Source organism: Gigantopelta aegis, chromosome 9 (genome assembly GCF_016097555.1).
Source record: "Gigantopelta aegis isolate Gae_Host chromosome 9, Gae_host_genome, whole genome shotgun sequence".
Taxonomy (NCBI): domain Eukaryota; kingdom Metazoa; phylum Mollusca; class Gastropoda; order Neomphalida; family Peltospiridae; genus Gigantopelta; species Gigantopelta aegis.
Genome location: NC_054707.1, coordinates 79,069,445 through 79,081,813, shown reverse-complemented (window position 1 = coordinate 79,081,813; position 12,369 = coordinate 79,069,445). Strand labels below are relative to the sequence as shown.

Sequence of the window (12,369 nt, the reverse complement as noted above, 5' to 3'; positions counted from 1 at the left end):
ATTAGTTTATGCCCAAGTTCAATTCGATCTCGATTTCGGGCTACCATATCCAGGAGGCGGGGGCGGACGCTGTATTGGAGCTGGCATTCACCATCGCTGACGGGCTGGAGTACATCCGAACAGGTGAACACTCACTCACTGGTTACAATGTTCATGTCATATTGAAGTAGATTTATTTATACTCCATTTGTGATTATAGATGTATTGAAATAACTACCACTGATGGATGATGCAGTAAAACAAATTACTTTCATTTTAACCTTTAGACTACTGGATTAATTTTTGACAAAAACCACGTTTATAATTTTTACACACATATATTCACTTAACCTTCTGACTACTGCAGGCGAGATATCTCGCCCGACGTCATGTCAGTCGATATACTGTACACTGTATACAGTGCATTCCCCAATTCATATTTCCCGCCGTTTTGCACATGACACTCACCAGAAACGGAAATATAATTAAAGACATTTTTTTTTTTTTTCAAAATGGTGCTTTTTGTTTTGATTTTTTCAATTGAAAATACCTTGAAATTTTGAGTTCAAAAAGTGGTTTTCGGCAAGTATTTTCGCTTGACAACAATGGCGGCACGTTGCGGTAATTTTCAGGGATCGATAGCTGATTGTAACAGCTAATTTGATAATAAATTTGATCGTTTTACCAACAACGAAAATTACCAAATATTGCAATATGAATCGTAGTTCTGGTTTAAAAAAAAATTCTGGTCAGAAAACCACTGTTATCGGGAATAATGGACATAAATACTGGACAGCTGGCCACAAATGCCCGTAAGTAAACGCAACTTTTTCGATTTTTTGCGAAGGTATGTCTATTATTCCCAATTTAAAAAAAACAAAAAAACTATGATTCATATCCCAATATTTGGTGATTTTTGTTGTTGGTAAAACGTTCAAATTTATTACCAAATTAGCTGTCAAGTGAAAATACTTGCCAAAAACCACTTTTTCAACTCAACATTGCAAGCTATTTTCAAAACAAAAACAAAAAACTAAAGATACAGGAAGCTGAGTTGTCTTCTGTTTTCTGTTATATACAAGTCTTTCCGGTGAGTGTCGTGTGCAAAACGGCGGGAAATATGAATTTGGGAATTAGGAGATAACGATACAGAGTTTTTAGATTTGCGGGTGTTATTGTCTATTTCATCCCGCAAATGTCATTTTTAACCAAAGGCGTTAGCCTGAGGTCAAAAATGAAATATTTGCGGGCATCTTGTATGTATGTATGTATTGATGTATGAATATCTATATATTGTATGTATGTCGAGGTTTACTGTTACATACATAGATATTAACGCACTGGCGGAGGGGATAATTAAATCCTTTCTGGCCTCGAACCTGTGGCACCGAATCGCCCGCAAATTGCAAGACTAACCACGATACGCTCTGAGCTATCGAAGCATCTGTATTTCAGGCAATATACACATTGCCTGACTTTTCAAGGTAATTTCTAGACACATTGCCTGAAATGAAAGATCCACCATTCACTGACAGCAATTGTTGTAAAGGTAAACACACCTAGTGACAAAATGCAATATTAGTTAAAATCCTCGTAACATCATGGGTGTGATTGTTGATCGAGATCAAAATGACTTGTACTGCATTGCAGTTCACGCAGGACTACTTAAAGGACGATACAGCAGGAACCAGTTTGATTTACGTAACCAAAAGTTATATACTTTAAGTGACGTGTACCGACATTGAGGTGGGACTCAGACATGCAGTGAAAGACGAGTCATTGGGTGGAGGTCAGGGCTACGCAAAATGTAATTGTGTTATTAGTGGCAAACGATGCTCATCAAACTGCTGCAATTGCTACAAGGCAGGTGTAAAGTGCAATAGCAGATGCCACTCCAGTCTGACCTGTCTAAATAAATAAATGTGTAGAAGCGCTAGTTTGTAAATATTTTAATGATGTATGTTTTAATGTATTTATCTCAAATCTGTAGCAAAAATATTCAAACTGTTTTAATGATGTGCATCTATGTATATTTTAATGTATTTATCTCAAATCTGTAGCAAAAATATTCAAACTGTTTTAATGATGTGCATCTATGTATGTTTTAATGTATTTATCTCAAATCTGTAGCAAAAATATTCAAACTGTTTTAATGATGTGCATCTATGTATGTTTTAATGTATTTATCTCAAATCTGTAGCAAAAATATTCAAACTGTTTTAATGATGTGCATCTATGTATGTTTTAATGTATTTATCTCAAATCTGTAGCAAAAATATTCAAACTGTTTTAATGATGTGCATCTATGTATGTTTTAATGTATTTATCTCAAATCTGTAGCAAAAATATTCAAACTGTTTTAATGATGTGCATCTATGTATGTTTTAATGTATTTATCTCAAATCCGTAGCAAAAATATTCAAACTGTTTTAATGATGTGCATCTATGTATGTTTTAATGTATTTATCTCAAATCTGTAGCAAAAATATTCAAACTGTTTTAATGATGTGCATCTATGTATGTTTTAATTTATTTATCTCAAATCCGTAGCAAAAATATTCAAATTGTTTCAGTGATGTATGTGATGTATGTTTTAATGTATTTATCTCAAATCGTAGCAAAAATATTCTAATTGTTTTAATGATGTGCATCTTGTGATTAATTATCAATTATGTGAATTAAATAATATTGCATTTTGTCACTAGTTGTGTTTACCTTTATAACAATTGCTGTCAATGAATGGTGGATCTTTCATTTCAGGCAATGCGTCTAGAAACTACCTTGAAAAGTCAGGCAATGTGTATATTGCCTGAAATATTTAGGCAATATACAGATTGCCTGAGTGAATCAGTTACTTTACAGATTGCCTGAAATTTTCAGGCATTCTACAGATTGCCTGGTTTTACACATTGACTGTAACATACCGTATATACTGATGGAAATAAATAAAGGATCACACAGATAGCAACAAGAAATAATGACTGCATCAAAAATCAATTGATATTGTCAGACGTTGACTGGGAACATATAGGCATCACAGTCAACACTACAGACATTCAATCCCCCATTACAACTTGGTATGAAATACAGACATTACTATGCTAGTTGTGAATTAAATTTAGTCTGCAATTTGATGTGTTCCCTTATTTCTTTCCATCAGTATATATACACACACACATATTTAAACATGTGCAAAGTGTTTGATTTTCATTCTTTGTAGAATAACAACTTTATTATTTATATATTTCAGGTTTGAGTCGCGGTTTAGATGTCGACATGTTCGCTCCCCGGCTGTCTTTCTTTTGGGGGATCGGAATGAACTTTTACATGGTATGGTACATCATTGGGTTATTTTTTCAATCTGATTTTGTTTCATCGTAGTCTTATCATCCGAGGTTACCAACACGTTCATTAATGTTATAATATCTAGAAAGTTAAGAATGAACATTCCCTTTTTAAAAAAATATATGATTAGCTTCTTTCTTTCATTCTTTCAGAAGTGACAATTTGTAGAATTAATATGCAAAATATATTGATGGTCAAAAGAAGGTACACAAAACATTTTAATGTGAAATGGCACATTTCATCCCTAGTGCTGTGATGTTCACATTTGATGCTAATTATTGTGTATATGTCGGTGTTCATATCCCGCCAAATACTTATACTTTCGGAATACAATACTTGCATCAACTTGTATTTTGTGTCAGTTTTACCATTTTGAATGATCATTACACTTTCTTTTGATTGTCATTTATGAACCAGTTTCTGTGTCATTGTTTTGAGAATGTTAATATTGAAGATATTACATATAATAGTACCAGTCATGGTGTCCTGGTTGGCATGGGAGAAAACACAGGTATTCATTGGAGAGGGTTGATCCCTTGGCCTTTAACTCCTTCATCAGGAAGTTTGCCATTGAGCTAAATTAAAAAACCAAAAAATGCTTCTTTCTTTTTTTTGTGTGAGTGAGTGAATGTATGTATTTATGCACATTTGTATACAATATTATAGTTCAAACAGTCTTTTGGTTTATCTTTTCTTAATAGAATTTATGCAATATGAAGCTGGACCATCCCTTAATTGGGATGGTGATACGAAAGTGTGTCTTTTTATCCATTGCTAATAAAGATATTTTATTTTGTTGGGTACCCAGCCATTTTGGTGTACTTTATACTGATTTTAAATATAGTATTAACCAATTTCTCTTTTCGATGTGGCAACATGATTGAGACGGTGCGGTTGCGAACAAGCTTCATGCTATCAAGCCAGTCTTGGGAGAGTGGTAGTCCTCCTATCGACAGTGCAGGAAGGATGAAATAGTCTTGTGTCGTGCTCGCATCGGTCATACATACTTTACCCATTCATTTATCTTGAAGAAAGATCCTCCACCTCAGTGTGTGCACTGTCAGTGTACTCTGATGGTATGCCACATTTTGGTGGAGTGTAAGCATCTTAAAGAAACTCGAAAAAATATATTTGGCCAAAGTAATGTGATAGAATCATTTTGATTCCATCCAGAACTTATTTTACAATTTTTACGGACACTGTGATATTTGTATTTTTGGACAGTTCTTTACACTGTGTTTTTATTTAATTGTTGAATTTTTATCTTGATGTGAATCATCATTTACTGTTTTGCCTTTACCATAGTTTAACACCCAATAGCCGATGTATTTTTCGTGCTGGGGTGTTGTTAAACATTCCTTCATTTATTCTTTCTTAATAGGAAATTGCCAAGATGAGAGCAGCCAGAAGACTGTGGGCGGATTTAGTAGAGAAGAAGTTTAAACCAAAGAAATCCAAATCTTTACTACTGAGAGCTCACTGTCAGACATCCGGCTGGTCACTTACAGAACAGGTTGCAATACCATTCATTCATTCATTCATTCATTCATTCATTCATTCATTCATTTCCCAACCAGTACCATATGACTGGTGTATCAAAGGCCATGGTATGTGCTATCCTGTCTGGAAAAGTGCATAAAAAAGATCCCCTGCTGCTAATGGAAAATTGTAGCGTGTTTCCTCCGATATGTGTCAGAATAGCATCCAATAGCCGATTGTTAATTAATCAATGTACTTAAGTTGTGTAGTTAAACGAAAAAAACTTTAACTTTCAGTCATTCATTCATTCATTCCATTCATCCATACATGTATACATCCATCTATTCTTAATCATATGGTAGAAAATAATTTGGTTAACTATTCATATATTGCTGGATTGCTGTATTTCTACGTTATTCACCACGACTGGTATATCAAAGTCTGATATGTGCTATCTTGTTTGTGGGATGGTGCATATAGAAGATCTCTTGCTACAAGTGGAAAAATGTAGTGGGTTTCCTCCCTAAGACTATATGTGAAATTACCAAATGTTTGACATCCAATATCCAATGATTAATAAATCAGTGTGCTCTAGTGGTGTCATTAAACAAAACAAACAAACTTTTTTTCTAAGTTATTATGCACTAAATGACCACCACAAGTAATAATGGCAAATTTCAGACTTTGACAATGACATTAAACGATTTATTCATTTTCTGTTCTGTCTTTGTCAGGATCCATACAACAACATAGTGAGAACGGTAGTGGAGGCAATGGCGGCCGTGTTTGGGGGAACGCAGTCTCTACACACCAATTCATTTGACGAGGCTCTCGGCTTGCCAACCACGTTCAGTGCCAGAATAGCACGGAACACACAGATAATCCTACAGGAAGAGTCAGGAATACCCAAGGTAACCTCAGATGTGTCCGTTAACTAGCTGAGATAGTCTACACAGATAATCCTACAGGAAGAGTCCGGAATACCCATGGTAACCTCACATTTGTCCGTTCACTAGCCGAGATAGTCTACACAGATAATCCTACAGGAAGAGTCAGGAATGCCCAAGGTAACCTCACATTTGTCCGTTCACTAGCTGAGATAGTCTACACAGATAATCCTGCAGGAAGAGCCAGGAATGCCCATGGTAACCTCACATTTGTCTGTTCACTAGCTGAGATAGTCTACACAGATAATCCTACAGGAAGAGTCAGGAATGCCCATGGTAACCTCACATTTGTCTGTTCACTAGCCGAGATAGTCTACACAGATAATCCTACAGGAAGAGTCAGGAATGCCCATGGTAACCTCACATTTGTCCGTTCACTAGCCGAGATAGTCTACACAGATAATCCTACAGGAAGAGTCAGGAATGCCCAAGGTAACCTCACATTTGTCCGTTCACTAGCCGAGATAGTCTACACAGATAATCCTACAGGAAGAGTCAGGAATGCCCAAGGTAACCTCACATTTGTCCGTTCACTAGCTGAGATAGTCTACACAGATAATCCTACAGGAAGAGTCAGGAATGCCCAAGGTAACCTCACATTTGTCCGTTCACTAGCTGAGATAGTCTACACAGATAATCCTACAGGAAGAGTCAGGAATGCCCAGGTAACCTCACATTTGTCCGTTCACTAGCCGAGATAGTCTACACAGATAATCCTACAGGAAGAGTCAGGAATGATTAAGGTAACCTCACATTTGTCCGTTCACTAGCCGAGATAGTCTACACAGATAATCCTACAGGAAGAGTCAGGAATGCCCAAGGTAACCTCACATTTGTCCGTTCACTAGCCGAGATAGTCTACACAGATAATCCTACAGGAAGAGTCAGGAATGCCCAAGGTAACCTCACATTTGTCCGTTCACTAGCCGAGATAGTCTACACAGATAATTCTACAGGAAGAGTCAGGAATACCCAAGGTAACCTCACATTTGTCCGTTCACTAGCTGAGATAGTCTACACAGATAATCCTACAGGAAGAGTCAGGAATTCCCAAGGTAACCTCACATATGTCCGTTCACTAGCTGAGATAGTCTCTAATGGATACTGTCTTTTTTTCTTTCTGTTTTTTTAAACAAAATTAAAGGTACAAAGGTATAAAAATACTGTATTGCAGGATTTTTGTTTTCTTCTTTTTGCTTGTGTAATATATCCAATCTTCTTTTGTATGTCTTTGTGTCTGATACCATCATAAGCAATTTCAGTGTCCCAAAATATATTATTAGTCAGTGTCCTAAAAACTATCGCTAGTAATCTTAATTATTATTTTACCATTTGTTCTGTTATCCAACTAAATACAACTGATGTGGTCTAATAACTAGTGATAATGTTTCAACTGTTGACTAGGCACTTGATAATGGGTAAAATAAAAGTGTTACGAGTACCCCCAGTACCTGATGTCGCTGTGTTCTGTGTTACAGGTGGCTGATCCATGGGGAGGCTCCTACATGATGGAAAGTCTCACCCAGGACGTGTACGAGGCTGCCGAGAAAATGATTTATGAGGTAACTTTGTGAAAATCATCAGTTTCTTGTACCAGTAGTTCATTCCAAGCCAGTAGAGGTATTTATGAAGTGTGTCGCTGTACACGTATTTGTGTAGGCTTGTTTTCATACGTGTGTGTGTGTGTTTGTATTTTTTGTGCATATGCACTGATGTGTATGTTTGGGGTGGGGGTGGGGTAGGGGTGGGGTGGGGCATCAACAGTGATTGAAAATAGATCTTCAATTAATCTTTTTAGCAAAACATGACTGCCAATGTTCCAAAGGGAGGGTGTGTAAATACCAGAAGGCATCCCATCTGGGTACAGGCCTGGACTGTCATTTTCATAAAGTAATTATTTGTAATATGTGTCACGAAACCATCTTATTATAAGACATATACATATATATACTCTTCAAAAGAAGAAACACAAAACCACATTGTCGTAACATTTGGAGAATTGATTTAATTATTGAAAGGTGAGTCCGATAATTACCAAATGTTGCAGGATTGTTCACAATTCACTCTAGTCCATTGTGAGTAAGTGATAGGACACACCACCAAGGTCAAGGTCATCTGGAGTCAATACCGGGTGTGGCCTCCGCGTGTGTTGACAACTGCCTGGCACCGCCTGCCCATTGAAGCAACCAGAGTACGGATGATGTCCCGGGGGATGGTGGCCCACTCGGCCTGCAAGGCTGCTGCCAGCTCGGGCAGGGTCTGTGGTTGTCGCTGTCGGAGGCGTCGGTCCAACTCGTCCCATAGATGCTCAATTGAGTTCAAATCTGGTGATATCGATGGCCAAGGAAGGACATTAATGTTGTTGTTCTGTAGGAAAGCCGTTGTGAGACGTGCTGTGTGAGGCCTGGCGTTGTCATGTTGGAACACTGCGTTGGCGTTGGCCATAACTGGAACGATGTGTGGCCGGAGGATCTGGTCAATGTAGCCCTGTGCATTCAGGTTGCCCTGCACGTGTACCAGGTCAGTTCTGCCAGTGTGTGAGATGGCTGCCCACACCATGACACTACCCCCGCCGAATCTGTCCACTTCCTGCACGCAGTTTGCCGCATAACGTTCACCACGACGCCTATACACGCAACATCTTCCATCATGACGTCGGAGCAGAAATCGGGACTCGTTACTGAACCACACCTGTCTCCATCGCAGTTGAGGCCATTGTCGATGAATCTGGCACCACTGCAGTCGGAGTCGACGGTGTTGTGGTGTTAAGATGACACCTCGAACTGGACGTCTGGCACGAATTCCTACCTCACGTAGGCGGTTCCGTACGGTCTGGTCGGATATCCTGCGCAAACCTGGTATTGCTGTGGCTGTGGAGGTGGCAGTAGTCAATCGTTCCCGAAGGTGGCCTACCCGGATGTAGCGGTCCTGCCCGGGGGGTAGTGACCCGTGGTCGACCGGATCTAGGGAGGTCACGTGTTGATCCATGTTGCTGGTAACGGTCCCACAGTCTGGAGATGGTGCTTGGGGACACATGGAATGCCCTGGCAACGGCCGTTCTGGATTCGCCTGCGTCTAGTCGGCCGATGGCATTGTTTCTCTGCGGTTCACTGAGACGTGGCATGTCCTGGATTGTCAACTGTCGGCCAGATACAGAGGCCAGGCAAGCGAACACCCTGCACTTTTATACTGTCAGTGTTCATGTTGCACGTGCAGACAACGCACGTGCAGTGGTGACATGGTTTGCACGTGGCTGCGTTTTTGCGAATATTCACATTTTGGAACTTTATTGTACAGTAGCTGCGTTTTATCGAATGTAACCGTGGGAATGTGTTTGGGACATGCAATGACCTTATATTCACAAAGCATGAACCAGTAGGAAACATAAAATCGGAGTTATAACCCATTTGTACCCTTTTGCGTTTCTTTTTTTGAAGAGTATATATATATATATATATATATTGTACATGTAGAGGCTATGATTTTGAAAAGTAATTGTACATGTAGCTTTGTTTAAACTTAGTTTCTCATTACACTGTTATATAATGCATTTTGTGTGAATATTACTATCTCATGGTTGGGTTACTTGGTTGGGTTACTCTACCAGGCAAACTGATATTTTTCTTTGTATAATATAATATTTGTTGTGTTGTGTTGACACAGATTGAAGAAATGGGAGGTATGGCAGAAGCAGTTGCCACGGGAATGCCAAAACTAAAGATAGAGGAATGTGCCGCAAGACGACAGGCTCGTATTGACGCAGGCTCTGGTAGGTGATGTTTTAGAGGGACAGGAATTAGATCAGTCAGTGCTTGCATTGCAGGATCGAACCATCTCAGTGGATCCATTCAACTGATTAATTTTTTTCTCTCGTTCCAACCAATGCGTGACAACTGGACAAAGGCCGTGGTATGTGCTTTCCTGCCTGTGGGAAAGTGCATATAAAAGAAGTTTCCTCTGATGACTACGAGTCAGAATTACCAAATATTTGACATCCAATAGCCTATGATTAATTAATCAATGTGCTCCAGTGGTGTCATTAAACAAAACACTTTTTTTTCTCTTTTTTTTTTTTAAGAGGACTTTTGAATTGGAGAGTCAGAATTTACGATTTTTAAATATTAAGTGTCACAAACAAATCGGATATATTGGGAATAGTACTACAAATAATGCTGTAACATAATTAGGGAATAACTGTTGTATTTGACCATTTGCAGACATTAACTCTTTGGGGCCGAATCCCGACTCACGTCGTGATGTTAATTTGCGCAAAATGTCGAGTCCCGCCTGTACGTGTGGTTTACAAGCAGTAGCTATTATCGAATGCCGACTGGAGGCGTGGCCGACTGTACATGTAAAACAAGACGTCATTGGCTAATATAATTAGAAGTTTTCATTATCAGCTTGTAGAAGATTAATCCAGTGACCAATAAAAAGTAGTCTTACTGTTGGGTTTGTTCATGCACCTCGTGGCTTTGTTCGGCTTTGTTCGCTTTGAATTTTTTTTTAACAAAATGGACGACGACGTATTTCTCAATTCTGATGATGATAGTATTTCGGAATTTGAAGGTTTCACGAACGATGACGTACTCGATTTAAATAACAGTAATTCGGATGTAGACTTAAGTAGCGATAGTGACGACATACCATTGTCACATTTTCGAAATAGACGGAATATCGGTAGGACTCTTACACTGGCCTGTTGTGCTGGGTAAAAAACGGACATGTAAACAATGCAGTACACAAGGCATTCGACGTGAGCCAGCCACAGGCTGTGAACAGTGCAATGTGAACCTGTGTGTTGGATGTTTCAAGCAATACCACAAAGCCAGATTTCCAGCATTGTTTCAGTGAAAAACCCCAAAATCAATCAGAACTTCCTGACAATTACCAGTAACGTTTATTAAAACTTTTGTTTATTTCTGTTATTTATAGACAATTAAACTACTTTTTTACAATTACATCATATAAAATAATATATGTTCTTCATTAATAGCACATAATTAAATAGCTGACAAAATTTGATGCAGATTTGTTTATTGATTAAGTTAAAGAGTTATTTTTGCTGCAGTGCATGAAATCTGTGTTTATGCTTTAGGGCACCAGCAGGTAAAACTGCCTAGGGTTGGAATTCAAAATGGCCGCCAGGCCTCAAAGAGTTAATTATAGTGAGTTTTACCAGTTACATATTATATAATAAATAACCTGGTTAATATATGTAGTCAAACCTGTCTTAAGCGGTTACACAAGGGAGTAGAGAAAAGTGACCGCTTAAGACAGTAAGTTCAATAAGTTTTTTTGGTTTTTTTCATTTAATTATTTAATTCCTACTTCATGCAGGGTATTGTCATAGTAAGTGAATCTACAAATATCAAGTTTAGCCTACCCAGAGGCAATTAAATGCATTCTGGAGTCATACTTTCTTAATTGATACGCAGTAGAAATGTCAGGACTGAACGAGTACTAGCATTCATGAAGGTGTGAAGATCGGTTATTTGCTGCACCTTGTTGCTGTTGTTAAAATATCCCTTTTGTATAATAATAAACATGTACTGTGGCCGCTTAATACAGGTATTTTAGCGATTTGGGATCCGATTTAGGTTGCCGCTGGCTGTGTTAAACAGGTAACTGCTTATTACAGGTCTGTTTACGTTAAAAATTGTTTGGGACTGAAAAAAGTGGCCACTTAAAGCAGGTGACCGCTGATTACAGGTGGCGCTAGGACAGGTTTGACTGTATATTAAACCCAGTTATTAATGTTTTACTGTCAGTGGGTCATTTGCTAACAAGCCAACAAGACTTGATAACTGAGCGTAACATTTTGCTAAGATTTAGTTAAAGTGTTATATTACCGATGGAGGTGACTTTAAAACTGTGATTTATTAAATGTTGAATTAAAATGTTAATTTAGAAGTGTTACAGGATAAATAGTATGTTGATTGAGCTATGTTTGACTGATATTATTTAAGTTTACCTCTGTGTTGTGTCTAGTGGGAGTGAACAAGTATCGTTTTTTTGTGGTGTTATTATAAGTTAGCTATGTTTGACTGATGTTGTGTGTATTTAATTGTGTGTATTTAACTCTTTGTCTAGAATGTATTGTGGGAGTGAACAAGTATCGTTTGGAAGACGAGGAGAGAGTTGATGTTCTCGTCATTGATAACACGGCTGTTCGGGAAACACAGATCAACAGGCTGAATCAAGTGAAAGCTGCACGTGACAGTAAAAAGGTGCGTTTGAATGAATGAACAGACATGTATCCAGTCCCACTGCAGATATCTATATATACTCTTCAAAGAAAGTAGGGGAACCTGAAATATTAATGTTAATATCAACTATTAGACCGAACATACGTTTTGATCACAGACATCCTAGTAAAGAACGTTCAGGTCTGTTTGTCAACACACCGAAACACATTCCATAGTTTGCATGTGCATCACGCAGTTGCCCTGTACACGTGCGTGGGGTGTCATTCTCGATTTTGACAATTTCCAGGAAGGTCGATTAATCACTGTGGAACATTATTTCTGTCAATCATTCTGTTGATCATACAGTTGTTATTGTTTTGTTTTTAGTCATTTTTATTGTTTGAATTTGCTATTTATTGATTAAAAAAACG

General features: G+C 38.2%; 1 protein-coding gene across 1 annotated transcript in view; it reads left to right on the top strand.

The window, feature by feature from the left end:
• The window catches only part of LOC121382328 (methylmalonyl-CoA mutase, mitochondrial-like), a 41,291-nt gene that overhangs the window by 11,768 nt on the left and 17,154 nt on the right, over nt 1–12,369 (top strand). The window contains 7 exon segments of the mRNA XM_041511910.1: nt 6–123; nt 3,230–3,309; nt 4,706–4,837; nt 5,538–5,714; nt 7,229–7,312; nt 9,414–9,519; nt 11,844–11,980. Coding sequence (XP_041367844.1) covers nt 6–123; nt 3,230–3,309; nt 4,706–4,837; nt 5,538–5,714; nt 7,229–7,312; nt 9,414–9,519; nt 11,844–11,980 — 834 coding nt within the window.